At 51.7% G+C, this 19,309-nt stretch overlaps 1 protein-coding gene across 1 annotated transcript in view; it reads right to left on the bottom strand.

Annotated features, from left to right (window-relative positions):
• Positions 1–18,525: 18,525 nt before the first annotated feature.
• FAM207A (family with sequence similarity 207 member A) overlaps positions 18,526–19,309 on the bottom strand; it is a 121,764-nt gene continuing 120,980 nt past the window's right edge. Inside the window, exon 6 of the mRNA XM_030580135.1 lies at positions 18,526–19,162. Coding sequence (XP_030435995.1) covers positions 19,039–19,162 — 124 coding nt within the window. The 3' untranslated portion in view covers positions 18,526–19,038. The remainder of the gene's footprint in view (positions 19,163–19,309) is intronic.

The following is a 19,309-nucleotide window of genomic DNA, read 5'->3' as shown; positions in this document are numbered from 1 at the left end:
TCCCAGAATCACTTTTGCCTTTTTTGCAACAGTATCACACTGTTGACTCATATTAAGTTTGTGGTCTACTATGACCCCTAGATCTCTTTCTGCCATACTCCTTCCTAGACAATCTCTTCCCATTCTGTATGTGTGAAACTGATTGTTCCTTCCTAAGTGGAGCACTTTGCATTTATCTTTATTGAACTTTATCCTGTTTACCTCAGCCATTTCTCCAATTTGTCCAGATCATTTTGAATTTTGGCCCTGTCCTCCAAAGCAGTTGCAATCCCTCCCAGTTTGGTATTGTCCGCAAACTTAATAAGCGTACTTTCTATGCCAACATCTAAATCGTTGATGACGATATTGAACAGAGCTGGTCCCAAAACAGACCCCTGCAGAACCCCACTTGTTATACCTTTCCAGCAGGATTGGGAGCCATTAATAACTACTCTCTGAGTACGGTTATCCAGCCAGTTATGCACCCACCTTATAGTAGCCCCATCTAAATTGTACTTTCCTAGTTTATCTATAAGAATATCATGCGAGACCGTATCAAATGCCTTACTAAAGTCTAGGTATATCACATCCACCGCTTCTCCCTTATCCACAAGGCTCATTATCCTATCAAAGAATGTTATCAGATTAGTTTGACACGATTTGTTCTTTACAAATCCATACTGGCTATTCCCTATCACCTTACCACCTTCCAAGTGTTTGCAGATGATTTCTAAAATTACCTGCTCCATTATCTTCCCTGGCACAGAAGTTAAACTAACTGGTCTGTAGTTTCCTGGGTTGTTTTTATTTCCCTTTTTATAGATGGGCACTATATTTGCCCCCTTCCAGTCTTCTGGAATCTCCCCCGTCTCCCATGATTTCCCAAAGATAATAGCTAGAGGCTCAGATACCTTCTCTATTAACTCCTTGAGTATTCTAGGATGCATTTCATTAGGCCCTGGTGACTTGCAGGCATCTAACTTTTCTAGGTGATTTTTTACTTGCTCTTTTTTTATATTATCTTCTAAACCTACTCTCTTCCCGTAAGCATTCACTATACTAGACATTCCTTCAGACTTCTCAGTGAAGACCGAAACAAAGAAGTCATTAAGCATCTCTGCCATTTCCAAGTCTCCCGTTACTGTTTCCCCCTCCTCACTGAGCAGTGGGCCTACCCTGTCCTTGGTCTTCCTCTTGCTTCTAATGTATTGATAAAAAGTCTTCTTGTTTCCCTTTATTCCCATAGCTAGTTTGAGCTCATTTTGTGCCTTTGCCTTTCTAATCTTGCCTCTGCATTCCTGTGTTATTTGCCTATATTCGTCCTTTGTGATCTGACCTAGTTTCCATTTTTTATATGACGCCTTTTTGTTTTGTAGGTCAGGCAAGATCTCATGGTTAAGCCAACGTGGTCTTTTGCCACATTTTCTATCTTTCCTAACCATCGGAATAGCTTGTTTTTGGGCCCTTAATAGCGTCCCTTTCAAAAACTGCCAACTCTCCTCAGTTGTTTTTCCCCTCAGTCTTGATTCCCATGGGACCTTACCCGTCAGCTCTCTGAGCTAACCAAAATCCGCCTTCCTGAAATCCATTGTCTCTATTCTGCTGTACTCCTTTCTACCCTTCCTTAGAATTGCAAACTCTATGATTTCATGATCACTTTCACCCAAGCTTCCTTCTACTTTCAAGTTCTCAAGAAGTTCCTCCCTCTTTGTTAAAACCAAGTCTAGAACAGCTTCCCCCCTAGTAGCTTTTTCAACTTTCTGCAACAAAAAGTTGTCTGCAATGCAGTCCAGGAACTTATTGGATAGTCTGTGCCCCGCGGTGTTATTTTCCCAACATATATCTGGATAGTTGAAGTCCCCCATCACCACCAAATCTTGGGCTTTGGATGATTTTGTTAGTTGTTTGAAAAAAAGCCTCATCCACCTCTTCCACCTGATTAGGTGGCCTGTAGTAGACTCCCAGCACGACATCACCCGTGTTTTTTACCCCTTTTAGCCTAACCCAGAGACTCTCCACCCTTCCGTCTCCTATGTCCATCTCCACCTCAGTCCAAGTGTGTACATTTTTAATATATAAGGCAACACCTCCTCCCTTTTTCCCGTCTATCCTTCCTGAGCAAACTATACCCATCCACACCAACATTCTAGTCGTGTGTATTATCCCACCAAGTTTCAGTAATGCCAACAATGTCATAGTTGTATTTATTTATTAGCACTTCCAGTTCTTCCTGCTTATTACCCATACTTCTTGCATTTGTATATAGGCATCTAAGATACTGGTTTGATCTTGCCTCCCAGCTTTGCCCTGACCCTCCTTTCTCTCTGCCATTATAGCCCGTGCTCCCTCCTGTTTCCAACCCATCTCCCAGGTCTTGTTCCCCACTTACCTGTGGGGTTTGCTCACCTGTCCCCGTCAAACCTAGTTTAAAGCCCTCCTTACTAAGTTTGCCAGTCTGTGCGCAAATAAGGCCTTTCCCCTTCTCGAAAGGTGAACGCCATCTGTGCCTAGCAGTCCTTCCTCGAATAGCATCCCGTGGTCGAGGAAGCCAAAGCCCTCCTGGCGACACCATCTTCGCAGCCAGGCATTCATCTCCACGATGCATCTGTCTCTGCCCGGGCCCCTACCTTCGACAGGAGGAATCGAAGAGAATACCACCTGCGCTCCAAACTCCTTACATTGTACTCCCAGAGCCCTGTAGTCACTCTTGATCTGCTCACTGTCACACCTCACAGTATCATTTGCGCCCACATGGATGAGTAGCATGGGGTAGTAGTCAGAAGGCCGGATAATCCTCAACAATGCCTCTGTAACATCTTGGATACGGGCCCCTGGCAGGCAGCATACCTCCCGGGATGAACGGTCAGGGCGACAGATGGGTGTCTCCGTCCCCCTCAGCAGAGAGTCTCCAACCAGCACTACCCTACGTTTCTTATTATCAGTGATGGCAGCAGACCTCCCAGCCTTAGGGGTACGAGGCTTCGCCACCTTAACTGTTGGGGGTGATTCCTTCTCTCCTGTATCAAGAAGAGCATAACAGTTATCTATTACCACAGCAGGAGAGTTCGCAGCAGGGGAGGAGCACTGCCTGCTGCCAGAAGTAACCAGCTGCCAGTGTCCACCCTGAGCCATCTCCTCCTCCACTGGTGTGTCAGATACACCCTGAGCCATCTCCTCCTCCACTGGTGTGTCGGTAGTCCTGTGAACTGGGACAGCTACGTCAGCTGTCTCCACATGGATACTGTCCAGGAATTGCTCATGGATACGGATGTTCCTCAGCCTAGCCACCTCCTCCTGTAGCTCTCCCACCTGCTGCCTGAGAGATTCCACCAGTAGGCACCTTTCACATTGGATGCCACCCCCAGCCTGGATATCAGGAAGTGGAAATTGCAAGTTACAGTTTTTGCAAGCCCACACCAGAATCTGGGTAAAAGCATCCATGCTTTGGTGCTCTGTCTGGCTACAGGCGCAGGTGGAGGAGACAGAAGCAGTGCTTCCACAGGTATTGCGGGTCCTCCTCACCATCGTAAGCCTCCCTCTGTCAAACTCTCTCAAATTCCCGTCTACAGCTCCCTGTCCGCTCTGCTTTAAACAGAAAGGTTTGGATGTGGCTTGGTTTATAGGTTCAGGGGACCGATGGGTCACAGATGAGACCAACAAGGGACCCCCACTCCCTTCCTCCTCCCCTTCCAAACTCCCTTGCGAAACTCCCTGTTAGCAGCTCCTGTTCGCTAAGCCCCCTGGTCGCTTGTGCACAGCTTTATAAAGCCCTGGCCTGAGTGAATGCCCCGCCCACTGGTTAAGGCTCAGCCAATTACCAGAGGCTTCTAGCTTTCAAACCTTCCTTGGTAGCTCCACCTCCAACTGCCAGCTACAGCACACGGTCCTTCAAACAAACAAACCGCCACAACAACCAAACAGACTGACAAACACAAGCTCAGCACACAGCAAGTAACCCCCAAACACAAACACACACACTGCAGACAGTCACTTACCCCACAGATGCTGTATGTGCTCCTCCTTCACCTGGAGAACTCCCTTGTGAAACTCCCTGTTAGCAGCTCCTGTTCGCTAAGCTCCCTGGTCGCTTGGAGCAGTCCAAGAGAGCTTTTCTTTGGGCAAGGAGCTGACATCTAACCCCCGCATTGCCTGGATGGAAAGAGGCCCCCTGAAAGCCCGGCTGGTGATCACTCAAAACCATCTCAGACTGTAACTATACTTGGGATGTCCTCCTAACCCTACTGTGTATGTGCATGTGTGTGCACTTAAAATCTAATAGTCATTTTAGATAAGAGCCTGCATGCTTGTGTCAATCATTTATCTGACGGAATTGCTATGTCCCCATTGATTTATTCCTGACACCACCTGGAGAGAAACGGTTAAGGTACCACGGCTTTGGGTTCTGAAAACCTCAGGTAACAAGGGCAACTTATTAATAAATTCTACTGGAGCAGATAAATGTGACCAGCAGCGCAGAAGGTTATTATCCTGGCTTCTTTCTGATATTGAAAGGTGCCTGCAGGAGTTTTTCTGTCTTTGTTGTTTCCCTTTAGGCCTGATCTACACTAAAGAGTTTTGCTGGAATAGTGACGCTGGACCAGCCTGGGTTTCCTCCCCAGCCCTACTGATGTATTTGTGCAGCCAAAGCCCTGGAGTTACAAGTCCATGTGCTGGCCCAGCTTACCCTGCTCAGAGAACTGATGTAACTCTACTGGCCAAAGAACTCTTCTGCATCTCCACACGGGGGGCTGAGCTCCACCAGCAAAGCCTTTCAGATGTAGATAAGGCCTTCAAGCATTAGGAATGTGAAGTCTTGTCTGTCTGGAGGTTTGCTCAGAGGGCCCACGAGAGCCCTAGGAGCTTCCTGGATCCCGGCCACGTCAGGCTCCTCAGCAGAGCCCGTGTCCTCCAGCTGCACACGAGGGGTGTCAGCTGCACAGTTGGTAACTGAACAAAACCCAGAGATTTAAAACCCTGGCATCAAAATCCCTCCTGTGCTCAGTTAACCAGGGTCCACTTCCGTGGAGGTGCTCATGGCCCAACTGCCTGCAGAGCCTTCCAGCAAGCACAGGGCATGTGGCCTCAATGCCTCATGGGTGAAAACAAGCAGAAAAGGCAACATTAGGGGGAAAATACAGACAGAAAAACAAGCTCTGTGGCCTCCTTTGTGCATCTTAAAGGCTCAGGCCCCATTCTCCAGCCGCTACAGGCCACCTTGTGAGATCACGGATCCAGGCCAAGGCGCTGCAGGAGCTTGCTCCTGCCAGTCCTCTCCTGCCTGATATTCCATACGGGAAGGCTCCTCCCTTTGCTCTGGGAGAAGAATTTTCCCACCCCTCCTCTCAGCCCTGTATCTGCAGCCCTACTGACCTGGCCCCTACGCTGCAGCTTGCACGAGTGCATCCTATTCACCATAGCAAGGGGCTCAGTCTCTCCATCATCGTCTCCACCACAGCTAAGTTGTGATTCCGAGATCTCTGAGGGGGATGATGAATGAAGCAGAAGTATCACTGCTGCCTTTGCCGCCACCCCCGCAGCCACCCCCACCTGGGAACTGCAGACTCGCAGCAGCTAGAAAAATCCTGTTGCCCGGTAAATGGAGCAACTCTAATGTGGAGTCACTGCTGGAGAATAACCAAGGAAGCTCCAGGCACCATGTCTAGGCCCATTCCTACTTATGTCTGCACTTGACAGCACTGGCCAGGCCCTGCTGGCACTGAGCACTGATGAGGACAGGCAGCGCTGGCTCTGGGAGCCAGCTCCAGCTCACTAACAGGTTTCACGATCAAACCAAAACCAGTTTCCAGAATACAAAGCACAAAGCTTTTGCATGGCCTGGATTTCGCTCAGCAAGCTCATTGCTTGCTCACTGCTTGCTGTATGTTGCCAAGTCTGGAGCTGCTAGCTTGGGTGCCAACCTCCCTCCCTGTTCCTACTACGGTTTCCTTTCCATGGCTTGGAAGCTATTTTCCCCCCAGTTCTTCCGTTTTGAAAAAGTCGCGTGAAAGCGTCTTACCACCCTGAACCCCACCAGCTGCCAAGGACCCTGCCTCTGCAGCTCCTGGGTCTTGGCAGATTTGATGTTTGCGTAATGGCTGTGTCCAAGCCAGGGGGCAGGAGCTACACTACGTGGCAGTAGCTGCAAACTGCAATTAAAGATAAAACAGTCCTAGGCGTACGGGGGAGGCCAAAAATTCACATTTGGGTTGTAAGCAAAGCTCCCCAACACCGAGCTAGCGCCCCAAGGCTGGGCCTGGCCTGGCTGGCAAAGGGCCAAGCACCGTTCGCTCTCAGGGCCTGGTGAGGGAGAGGCGAGTGGCCATTCCTCGGAAAATCAGGCCTCAGGCAGTCGGTACCAAACCCTAGCCTTGGGCGTATCACTTTAGCCCCAGGTTTGAACAGAAATGAAGGCAGAGGCACCAGGTTCGGTTCTGGGCTCTGTCCTTATTCACTCCTCAGACACCTGGCGGGGGCTGAGCTCGTGTCCCAGAGAGGAAGGGGGTCACTGAGTTCAGCAGCGTCCATATCTCCCTGCAGGCCGTAGCCCCCCGCCCAGACACCTATTCAGCCAAAGACACAATGGGAGCGGCCCAGTGATCCCTATGTGACCCAACACCCATCACGGCAGCAGGCAGCGCATTTCTCCTCCCGCCCCCCGGGACGTCCCGCAGTCCCCCCAGTCCCACTTCCCAGCTGGGAAACCGAGTTGCAAAGAGATTACACCCTGCCCAGGCTGTGGTAGTGCTGCGGGCAGCACCAGCTCTCCCAAGCCCCCGCCAAGGGCCTGACCACAAGGCCAAACCTTCACCCCAGCACGGGGGAGAGTTTCAAAAGCACAAATGGCAGCTAAGCACCCAACTCCAGCAGCTCGCTTCGGCGCCTAACTTCTCCGTGTGCCTTTGCCAAGCCCTGCCCAGCCAGTTCCAGCTCAGAGCCCAGGGCTCCCAGGGAAATGCTCTTTGCGCTTTCACCCAGCTCCCCGTTTTCCATCACAAGATTGCTGCAGCGGAGGCGCAGACTGAGCTGAGCCAGAGGCATCATCTCCTGGAAATAGAGCCCATGGCACCTGCGCTTGATACACGACCCATGTAGTGTCCCGTGGGAGTGTTTGAAACCCCTGTGCTGCACAGTGCTGCCTGGTCCAGCCGTTTACCACCAGCCAGCCGACTTGGAACTGCATCCAAACACGACGCTGGAAGAGGCAGACTGACAAAAGAGGGACTTCCCCAGAAGGAAGGCAAGCTCAGCGCTGTGCTGGGTCACTCATCCACCCCCATCGTTAATAGACTTGGGGGGAACACCCCAGAATCTGATGGCAGCAGAACTCATTTTGTCTCCTGTTCCCCTGCCATGGCGGCAGAGTGCCTGCATTGTAGTCCTCTGGCCACAGAGACATCACGGCGGCCAGACTCCCCCAACCCTGCCCCTTAGAACATAAGAACGGCCGTACTGGGTCAGACCAAAGGTCCATCCACCCAGTGTCCTGCTGCTGACAGTGGCCAATGCCAGGTGCCCCAGAGAGAGAGAACCTAACAGGCAATGATCAAGTGATCTCTCTCCTGCCATCCATATCCACCCTCCGACAAACAGAGGCTAGGGACACCATTCCTTACCCATTCTGGCTAATAGCCATTTATGGATTTAATCACCATGAATTTATCCAGTTCTCTTTTAAACACTGTTATAGTCTTAGCCTTCACAACAGCCTCAGGCAAGGAGTTCCACAAATTGACTGTGTGCTGCATGAAAAAGAATGTCCTTTTATTTGTTTTAAACCTGCTGCCTATTAATTTCATTTGGTGACCCCTAGTTCTTGTATTATGGGAATAAGTACATAACTTCTCCTTATCCACTTTCTCCACATCACTCATGATTTTATATACCTCTATCATATCCCCCCTTAGTGTCCTCTTTTCCAAGCTGAAGAGACCTAGCCTCTTTAATCTCTCCTCATATGGGATCGTTCCAACTCCCTAATCATTTTAGTTGCCCTTTTCTGAACCTTTTCTAGTGCCAGTATATCCTTTTTGAGGTGAGGAGACCAAATCTGTACACACTATTCAAGATGTGGGTGTACCATGGATTTATATAAGGGCAATAATATATTCTCAGTCTTATTCTCTATCCACTTTTTAATGATTCCTAACATCCTGTTTGCTTTTTTGACCGCCTCTGCACACTGCGTGGACATCTTCAGAGAACTGTCCATGATGACGCCAAGATCTTTTTCCTGACTCGTTGTAGCTAAATTAGCCCCCATCATATTATAAGGGCTCCATGCTCTCAGCACGCGGGCTGGGAGACTCAGCACCGGAGCCACACGCGACAGAGAAGCCGCCTGCTCAGCAGAGACTGGACTGAAACCAGCCCCTCATTTCAGAGGCCCACAAGGCAGGTAGGCAGTGGCAGTCAATGGGCGCCAGGGTCGACTCGTTCTTCAGGCCTTGGCTAATCCCCACCCCCAGACAGGCCTCCAGGGTGTTCTGCGCTGGCTCCGCACTCTGCTCAGTGCCCAGCCGTGGAGAATAGCTAATGCCTGCAGCACCTGCTTGGTGCAAACAGTCTCTACCCCCACTGCAGCTCAGCCAAGGGCACTGCGAGTGTCAGGCCATGGCAGAAGTGAGGGACACCAGCGGGAGAGCCCCGAGTACCAGACCAGGACCCCTCAGCTGCCCCCAGTGGCTCAGGCTTGCGCTTCCTGGCCATGGCTGGCAGCAGGTGTGCAGGGACGGACACTCTAGTGCAAGCACTCCTTTTCCCTCCCCACCCAGCACGGAACCATACACCGAGCTGGGCTGGGCTGAGATGTGCAGCAGAAGATGCAGATGGACAACATGTTGCCGGGGGCCCCCGCAGGGCTCCAGGAGTCAGTACGGCTGACAGCAGCTCCCTTCTAGCAGCACTGGCCTGCTTGAGCCTGGGAGGCCAACCATGATCACAGATTGCTGTTGGACCCAGCTCTGCAGAGAAGAGCCGTCTGGCTTAACACTGCCCAGGCAGTCCCAGCAAACCGGGCCTTACAAATGTCTTTGATTTAATGCAGAGTATCCGCCCAGTGTCTCTCGTTCTCTCTCCAGCGGAGCACATTTCCCAGCAGAGCTAGTTGGGCTGGCGAGTGGGACAGGCCCCCGGGGTGACGCCCCACAGCATTCCCACTGTGAGATGAGGGGACATGGGCAAGGAGGTTCCAGAGACAGACGCGTGCACAGAGTACAGCCAAGGGGCCTGGCTCCCTTTGCGTGCATGTGCTGCCATGTTTCTCATGCCACCGCTCCCTAGCAGCAGCACTATGAGAAACCGCACCCCAGTGCTGCAGAGGTGCCCTCCCCCACCCAGGCTGCCTGAAGACGGCCCTAACACAGAGGTGATGCTCACCAGCACTGGCTCCATCTTCGGCACTGTGTCCCTGGCTGCCTGGCTGTGCACACTTCTCAGTGCTGCCCGGCCCGTAGTAATGCCAGCAACATGTGGGCACAATGGATGTGGCAGGGGAAGTGGCAAGATCTAAAATGACCTGAAGTCAAACTACTTAGAGGCACGTCAAGAGAATAAGAGACCAGAAAAGAGCTTGGGACATGGGAGAAACCGCCAACCCTGACCATGGGCAGCCTGCTGCTCCTCCAGCTGGGGAAGGAAGTGAAGCAGTCAGGGAAATTCAGCAGCAAAGGGGCGCTCGTGGGGCACCCTGTGGGCTCACCTTTCTGCAAGGCTCTAGAGTCCATCTCCCTCATATGTGATGATGCCTGGGCCAGCGCGTGGCAGCCGCGCTCTGCTGGCAGCCACAGAGAGAACATCTGGGCCCAATTCATTCCTAGGCCCCAACAGAGAGGAGTCAGATTACCTTCTTCAGACCCAGTGTGCATGTGACCCCACCCCACATGTGGACACGAACACTGCTCAGCACGACTGCTAGGAGCTGAGATTGCTGGAGCTAGGCCAGCCCCCAGGCAGAGCCAAGAAGGAAGAAAGTTTGACTCTCCGCCGGCAGAACTGTTCATCAGCTAGCAGTGGACAGTGTGTTACTAGCGGGCAGCGTTAATATGCAATGCTGTGTTCGCAGGGCTGAGGGGAGAGCCTGATTGTTAACATTCCTTTTACTGAAAGCAGCTGCAAGTGTAATGCAAAGGAAAGAGTAAGTCATAGGCAGAGCAATGGTTACAGTTACCTTCCATTATAGTCCCATTTTCAATGCTTCTGACTTTGACAAATGGGTTGGGCTGAAGGTTTTCATGCTTGGTTTTGACCTTAGATTGACTGATTTTTTTTTAGAGGAGAGAGGGAGGTCCAGGTATTGCTGAGAATGACAAATAGGAGGTTTTGTCAATTTAAGAAAAAAATCCTGGCGGTTTTTGAACAGCTCTAGTGCCCCAGGAGTTGGGAATAGGGACTTGAAAGTTGGCCAGGGAGACAGCCCTGGGGTTGGGGAGGTGCCTTTTGCTGTGTCCATGAAAAGCTATTCATATTAGGCTAAGTTAGAAATTATGGAAAAGTTCTAGTAGTTGGACTTTGCCTTCCTTTTCTTAGCATCCCACCTGCACGGAGCATGCCTCCGGCTCCAGGGAGCTCCCTCATTCATTCTGGAGCAACCTCAGCGCACTGAACTTTCATACCAGACACATGTAGGACAGATTCTCTACCTGCCTTTCCTCAACAAAATACCCTTTGGCCTAAAGGAAAGTGCACTGAGCCAGGAGTGCCAGCTTCTCTCGAATGCCTGGTGCTACTCATTCTGTGTATTCATAGGCCTTATTACCAAGCAAAGCCTCCCTCAGGAGGAAGGCTATCAGGGCCTGCTGGATTTCACAGCTTGTAACCCAGGTGTTAACCACCAGTCACTGACATGTTTAAACACGACTGTCTTTGTATACAGTGTGTGGAGACAGGACCCTGGAAAGTCTCACGCCTTCTGCTCAGAGTGCTAGGAGCACTTCTCCACTCTACCTTCTCTAATGTAGATACAGAGCAGCATAGCCATATCAAACACAACTCCAAAACACTGCACTACTCACACAAGGAGAGGAGAAGCAAGAGCAAACAACGTATAACAGGCATTAGTCCCATCACTTAATGCACAGCTGGAAGGCACTCAGATACTACTTTGAAGAGAAGGATGTGAGAATAAAGGAATACGCAGAGGAGAGAGGTTCCTCACAAATACCCTGTAGTCAAAAGGAAGGTGCACTGTGCTGGGAACCAGGCGACCATGAATTCTGATCACTTCTTGAGTTACTGCTGGTTCTGGCCCCAATTTAGCAAGGACCTTGAGCACGAGAGTTAGACGTCCATCTGATTACTCACATGCTTAAGTGCCTTGTTGAACTGGGCTATGTGCCTTCCCTTATCACTGAGCAAATGTAGGAGCGTGGCTCACTGTCCAGCATGCCACTTCCTAGCTGGGTGTGGCGTAGCAGGCTCTCCTTCTCTGGTGCCCCTGCTGACAGCTGCTCTGGCCCTACAGTGGTCCACTTCAGTAGCTCTCAACCTTTCCAGATGACTGTACCCCTTCCAGGAGTCTGATTTGTCTCTCGTATCCCAAGTTACCCCTTACTTAAAAACTACTCACTTACAAAATCGGACATAACAATACAAAAGTGTCACAGGACAGTGTTATTAACAAAGTGCTGACTGTCTCATTTGTACCATATATTTATAAAATAAATTGACTGGAGTACAAAAGTTGTACTTACATTTCAGTATACAGTAAATAGAGCAGTATAAACAAGTCATTGTATGTAATTCTGGTTTGTACTGACTTTGCCAGGGCTTTTTCTGTAGCCAGTTGTAAAACTAGGCAAATATCTAGCTGAGTTAAGGTACCCCCTGGAAGACCTCTGAGTACCCGCAGGGGTACATGTGCCCCTGGTTGAGAACCACCGATCTACTTCTTCTCTTGACCTGGCCCTCCAGTCAGCTCACGTTCACTCCCACCTTTTCCTGGGTACAGAGTCCAGTGACCTCACACCAGGTCTTCAGCCCAGCTCTGGGTATTCCTTCCATCCTTATCTCAGAGGGCTTTCACCCCACCTTCCTCAGTGGTTGGCAGGAAAACCCTGGCCCGCCTCGACTCTGGATCCCCGTCCCGGGCCTCTGAACCAAGCAGCTACTGTCTGCTGCCTCAGATGCCTTGCCGGGTCCCTGGACCACTTTCTACCCCAGCCTGTCGCTAGGCCCTTTCCCCCAGCCCCTTCCTGAGCTCAGTACACTGCAGTCAGACACCGGCGGCTGGCCCGTGCCCGCTAAGGGCTGTTTAATTGCGGTATAGGTGTTTGGGTTCAGCCTACACCTCGCAGGCTCCTAGAGCCCAAACACGTATCATCATAATGACTGGAGCTCATATCCAAGCAGGACTACGACTGGAAATCAGTTTCTATGTCTAGGGTTCAGGGAACATGCTTCGTTCCCGCTTACTGCTGGCCAAGGTGGCGCAATGATATAGTGTTGTACGTTCTCTTTCCATCGTAGCTAAGCGCCAAGCGCATCCATCATGGGTCTTACCCAGGCTATTAAGTCTAGCCCAGCATCCTGCATGTGTCACTTGATGCAATCCTCGTGGCAGAGCTTGGGCTGGCCAACCTTCCTACTGCCTGTTCCCAAGTCACTGCACAGAACTCTCTTAGGCGGTCGGTTGTTCTCCATACATAGGACGTGGCTGAGCCAGGTCATTTGCCTCCAGGCCAGCACAGCTTCTACGCTTAGCATGGCTGCCAGCCATAGCACTTCACTTTTGGTGACTTTGCCAGACCATTTGATTCCCATTCTGCTGCATAGGTGGTGATGCTGCAGACAGTTAAGGTTTTGGAATGAGGTGATGATAAAGGGGGCTGGTCTCTAATAAGCACAGAAGACGAGGGAGCACAACAGCTCTGTAAACTTGGCCTTTTGTGAACACTTTGATCCTCCGTCTTGCCCAAAGTCTTTTTTGTCGCTGAGGCAGCAACTTTAATTGTGCTGAAAGTTCTTTGTCAATGCTGGCGTCGCCAGTAACTGTGCTACCGAGGCAGCAGAAGGACTCAACGTTGTTTAATTGGCAGCTGTTCAATTTTATTTCTGGTGGTGATGGAAGTGGTGGGTTTCTGCCAGGAGATGGCGGGTACAGGATTTCTGTTTTCTTTACATTAATACAGAGGCCAAACAGGGATACCGCATGGACAAAGGAATTCAGCCAACGTTGCAGGTGGTTCTCGGAAAGGGTGACAAACGCCGAGTCGTCGGCATACAGTCGCTCCTTTACTTCAGTTTGCTGGGAGTTGCTTTTGGCCTTGAATGGGCCGAGGTTTAGAGGTCTGTGTTGTTAGAGTGACTCCTGTAGTGGCGACTTCTAGCACTCCAGCCAGAAACCAAGTAAATAATGTAGGGACAAGCCCACAGCCCTGTTTAACCCCAGGAGCTACAGGAAAAGGATCAGATGAGCTGGCCCCAACTGACACATAGGCCTGAATGTTGTCAAGGAAGCAGCATATAAGGTTGATTATATAATCTAGCAGTGTCCAGAGGCCATAACTGGACACTGCAAGATGGAGGTTCCTAGAGTTGTGTCTGGAACCAGAGATATTGGCTAGTGTCATTCGTTTGCACAATCCAAGCAGCGGCTGGCCAAAGCGCTCACTCACATAGCTGGGAGCAGCTTACATGGCAGAGGCTGTGCGTGAACAGCCCAGGAGTGGGGGTTCTCACAGCAGAGCAGGGTAAGGCTGGCTCCCAGAGTCGAGGGTTGGAGTGACCTAGCAGATCACTGGTCCAGATGACGGATGGGGAACATCACAAACATACGGGGCATTTATTGTTCAGCAGCTTTCTCCTGTAACTGGCGTAGGATAAATAGCATGTCTGCAGTGCTGTGTGATGAACGCAAACCACACTAGACCCTCATCTGCAATAACCTAAAGCCTTTTCAGCAATAGCTTACTTGGGGCCTTACCAGCGAGGGAGCGGAGTGAGAGGCCACAATTACTGCAGTCGTGCCTATCCCCTTAGCACTCGTAGTTGCTATGATTTGAGCATTTTGGCAATCCTGGGGTAAAACCTCATTTTCCCAGCAGAAAGCGAATCGGTCTAGCAAAGCTCTGAGACATGTAGGACCCCCGTGTTTCAGCTGGGATTTCAGCAACTCCAGCTGCCTGTTTGCCATTTCCATAAGCATGTCCTTAGCCTCCCCCAAAGCTGGTGGAGCTTCAAGTTCAAGTCAGACTGCGCCACAGTGAAACAGCCCCTTAGCCAGAGTCTGAGCCTGCTGGCAGGGCAGCCACAGGTGTCTAACTACAGTGTAGACGTCCCCTCAGGCTGTTAGCCCATTGCAGGCTCTGCAGAGCTCTCTCCAGCTCCCACACTCAGTGACAGCTCCCAGGGCTTTCCCCCTGCAGGCCTGGCTCCCGCCTGCCTCCCCAAAGTGTTTGTCTCTTTTTCTTCTGGAATCTCAACCCCGGCTTCCTCCCTGGGGTCTTGCCTCGCCACAGGAGCTCACTCCATCCCGGCCTTCCCAGTCTCTCTGGCCCCCTGCCAGTGCTCCCATCTCAAGAGAGGATCCTACTACTCTCCACCTTAGCCTCCTGCCTCCTTCCTTCTGCCCTGATGTCCTTCCTTTATTAGCCATTCAACTCCTCTCCAGTTGGGGCTGGTCCTAACAGGGGCCTGCCCCACCGGCCAGGGGCACCAAGTGTCCCCTGGCTCCCATTGTCTCTACCAGGGAGGTCTATACCCCATCCCAGCACAGCTTCAGCATCTGTTCTGGACATCAGCCACGTATTATTGCCCCTTTTGATAAATAAGACCCCCGAGAAGTTGCTGCAGGCGGGGGAAAGAGAACAGAGCCCTGGTCTGTAACAGAAGAGAGCCACGTTTCCCCCACGCTGCCTTTCAGAAGGAGGATACCGATGTTGGGGCTTGGCTGTCCTGTGTCTAACCACTACACCACATGTCCCATCCACAGACATTTCCCTCACTCCCTTAGCGGTAGCGAGTCTTTCCCTTTAAGGGAAAAGGGGTTGGGTTTGATCCCTGCTGCTGTAACCGTGGCTGCAGTTAGATCCTGTTTCCTTTGAGGCCCAGGGAGAGAGAGACTAGCAAAGAGAGTGAGAGCGAGCGAGAGCCATTTCTGTCTAGGGCGCGTTCTTTCACCTGCGGCCTAGCGGCAGGGAGCCACAGGCAGAGCCCATGGTCTGATCAGCCCCTCTGAGCCCTGGCAAACAGCAGCGCCAGGCTGCAGAAGCATTGCCTTAGCTGCCTCTCCCCGCAGTGCCAGGGGAGCTGTGCTGGCTGGCGAAGGAAGAGGCTTGTTAGCCAGACAGGGAAATGGGGGGGGGGAAGCAAGAAGATGACACGAGGGAGGGGCCAGCAGGCTCACATCCCAAGTGTAAACATGGAGCAGGCCTGGAGGAGGTGGTGCTATTGCTCTGGCCTGGGGATTTTTCAGAACCAGGACCAGGACGGCCCAGGAGTCCCACCTGACGTGTAACAGCTGCCATAGGGAGGTTTATTTGCTCAAGCTGGCCCCTCCTAGAGTTGCCCAGACCCCCCCGCCCAGGAAGGCATGTCAATCTCCTCTGCCTATCAGTACCCAGTGAAAGTGCACTGCTGACAGGAGCAATCACGAGCATTTCCTGCAGCACCGTTCAGCTTGTAACCATGTTAACCTGTGACCTAGGCGGCAGCCTTAGATCCCTGAGCTCTTGGAACTCAACAAACTAATCTGTACGGCTCGGTCAGCAGCGTTTACTGATTTCATAAACAATTGTATAACCAGCCAAGCTGGGCTTCAGTTACCTTTCACCCCTTCGGGCAGCCCAGAACAGAGCCTCTACACAGCAGCGGCCCAGGTGGCAGGACACTATGCGACAGTACAGGAGAAACACCCTCCGCGCTGTCCCCTAGGTGCAGAGCCGCGCACACGGCCGCTATGTCTACACTAGAAATGTGAGTCAGGAGCACTTTGTCACGGAGTCCCTGGGCGATGCTCTGGAACTGCTCCCCAGCAAGCCAGTCAGGACTTTGGGGAACCTCCTCTCCCTTGGAGCAGACTTGTTCAGGGCAAGAAGCTCACAGGTCTTCACCTCCTGGGTCTCTCCTTGGAGCATTCAGCATCCTCTGCCCCTCCGTGAGCTTCCCACAGCGAGCCCGCCCCAGCGGGGTCCTGGGGAAGCCATAGGGTCCTGCACCCCACTTTGCAGTCAGACGTGACTCAGCCAGCCATGGTTTATTCGATGACAGGAACAGGGTCTAAAACAGAGCTTGTAGATACAGCGAACCGGACCCCTCAGCCAGGTCCATTCTGGGGGGCAGTGAACCAGACCCCTCACGTCTGCACTTCATTCCTCGACCCCAGCCAGCTCCAGACTAACAACCCCTCCTAGCCCCTCCTCTCTGCTCAGCTCCTTTCCCGGGCCAGCCAGGAGGTCACCTGACCTGTTTGTCTCCAACACCTTCAGTTGGCACCTTTGCAGAGGAGAGGCCCAGGCCATCAGTTGCTAGGAGACAGTGTCAGGCATTTAGGTGCACTGGCCCTTTGCTCTGCCAGATACTTAAGAACTGTCATGGGGACACTGAGGCACCAACACAGTATTCAGAGAAAACATTAAGAACATTCCCAGTTCGTCACACACTTCCACTCACCTAGCAGGGGCAGTGTGTGGAGCTGAGAGCCGGTCGCTCAGCTCCATTGGCAGCTCCGGGAGCCCAGCTGCCCCACAAGCTCCTGGCAGGCTGCTCACCCCTTCCACTCCCCATTCCCCGCTGGGAGCCAGGGGAAGCCACCTAGGGCTCCTCGCCTCTGGGGAGCAGGTCCAGCTGCCCTGGCTTCTCGGCCCCCCTGCCTGTTTCCCTCTAGGAGCCTCGTCAATTTCACAGCTCCCAGCCAGGAGCAGGGTCCAACAGCCCAGCTCTACACAGGCCCTTTGTCGCCCTAGCTGCGCTGACAAGCCCCACAGCTTGCAGGGAGGTGGCGCGATGATGTCCGTGTAGCCGGGCACTTACACCAGCGGGAGGAAGGCTGTAGCACGTACACATACGTCATTAGCTGCCATCTGTCGACTTAACTGTGCAGTGTGGAGCAGCCCAGAGCTCTCTGCAGATCAACACACACTGAGTAACTTGCAGGTCACAGCATCAACCTGGGATCTGCACATTTCAATTTGTTTCATGTAATTGTATTTACTCCCAGCATTAATCCTTTCAGTGCTGAAGACCTAGGCCACATTTCCCGGCTTGTAAAAGACCTGGCATCTGGAAAAGGAAAAATACAGACGCCAAGGTTCCTCTTAAAAAATTGCACAAATCAAGGAAGTTTGGGCGCAGTTGCCCATTGTGTGGGGGGCAGGCCTGGGTGCACCCTTGGACCCAAGCTCAACGTAGGTGAAAGTTTGGCCCTCGCTAGGGATAGTTTCCTAATTTAGCATGTGCTTGACTGGGAAGTCCCAGGAGTTAAGAAGCTGAAGAACTCTGGCACTGACACCACAGACTTATAGAATATCAGGGTTGGAAGGGACCTCAGGAGGTGTCTAGTCCAACCCCCTCCTCAAAGCAGGACCAATTCCCAACTAAATCATCCCAGCCAGGGCTTTGTTAAGTCTGACCTTAAAAACCTCTAAGGAAGGAGATTCCACCACCTCCTGAGGTAACCTATTCCAATGCTTCACCACTCTCCTAGGGAAAAAGTTTTTCCTAATATCCAACCTAGATCTCCCCCACTGCAACTTGAGACCATTACTCCTTGTTCTGTCATCGGGTACCACTGAGAACAGTCTAGATCCATCCTCTTTGGAACCCCCTTTCAAGTAGTTGAAAGCAGCTATCAAATCCCCCCTCATTCTTCTCTTCTGTAGACTAAACAAACCCAGTTCCCTCAGCCTCTCCTCATAAGTCATGTGCTCCAGCCTCCTAATCATTTTTGTTGCCCTCCGCTGGACTCTTTCCAATTTTTTCCACATCCTTCTTGTAGTGTGGGGCCCAAAACTGGACACAGTACTGCAGATGAGGCCTTGCCAATGTCGACTAGAGGGGAATGATCACATCCTTCGACCTGCTGGCAATGCCCCTACTTATACAGCCCAAAATGCCATTAGCCTTCTTGGCAACAAGGGCACACTGTTGACATCCATTCCTGCTGGCTGCTAAGTAACAGTGCTCAGTATTGCAACAATATAAAGAATTTTCAGAGGAGTTTTCTGAATGTTTTGCCATTGTTTAGGAACTTCTGTTCAGCTCTCCCAGGCGAACTCATGTTCAGTCTCTTTGCGATCCTTTCCAGACGGCAGGCCAGGTGGAGAATGCACTGCTGACCTGAAGGCAGCAGCGCCCCCATTTGAAAGGACAGAGGTTCAGTGCTGCTGAAAGACAAGTTCTCTAACTAGTTGAAAGTCAGATTTGCAACCCTTTCAAATGGGGGCGCAGCTCCTTTCATTCCTACACCACAGTATCAGTTTAGTGGCTGCCTACAGAAAGACAGGCTTGGGGTTCGGGGGGGGGTTGTTTAAGTGATCTGCTCTTTGTAACGGGATACAGTAATGGCTTTATGCTTATATCGGCCTTTGCCAAAACACAATCCAGACAAACTCAGTGAGACCAATGTCAAAGTGGGTTTATTTCCAAGTTAATAACATATTAAGTGTCTCTTTAAACAGCGGCGCTGACCTTTATATAAATCTCTACACAAATGGTCGGCACGCTGCAGTTCCAGTATTCCGTGACATACTGTTTGGACCATCACTGCAGGTTACTGGAGGATCTCTTTATTAAGGGTGACCCCAACGGGAAGCAGCAAAAAGCAGGTTCAACACCCCTTGAGAGTAGACGCAACATAAAACGTAAGGATGCCTTTTAACAGGGAGGGAGAAGCTGTCCAGATTTCACCGTGTGCGACGTGGGCACACAGATACTCGTAACACACGCTGCCTTCTGTGGGCTCCTGGCCAAGAAACAGCTGCCACTGTCCAGAGCGCATCACATTAGTCCTGCTGACAGAGAACAGGACCGCTGGATTTCATCACCGGCTGGACTGTTTTCAAGGAGCTGTTGGTGGTGACTAGCTGGACTCATTTGCACCAGGCTCATCCAGTCCTCGCTGAATTGTCAGATAGTGTTTCCTGCCTCCTCTTTCAGTCGCTTGCACAGATGCTCACTGATGGCTGCCAGGGGATTGGCTTTGTACACGGGGTTTGCGATGACCTCGTGAAACCTGGCCACTTCCTCCTCCCTGAGAAAAGCAAGAGAACCCTGAATGAGACTGTGCAGGCATTACATTGACCAGCCAGAACAGGGCTGACCGGGCCACGCCCATTTCCGCATCCGTGCCCATCGCCAGGCCGGGCCCATCTCCGCGCCGGCGCCAGGCCGACCGGGG

The sequence above is a fragment of the Gopherus evgoodei genome, chromosome 11, assembly GCF_007399415.2.
Source record: "Gopherus evgoodei ecotype Sinaloan lineage chromosome 11, rGopEvg1_v1.p, whole genome shotgun sequence".
NCBI classification, from domain to species: Eukaryota; Metazoa; Chordata; order Testudines; family Testudinidae; genus Gopherus; species Gopherus evgoodei.
This window is presented reverse-complemented; position numbering and strand designations above follow the sequence as displayed.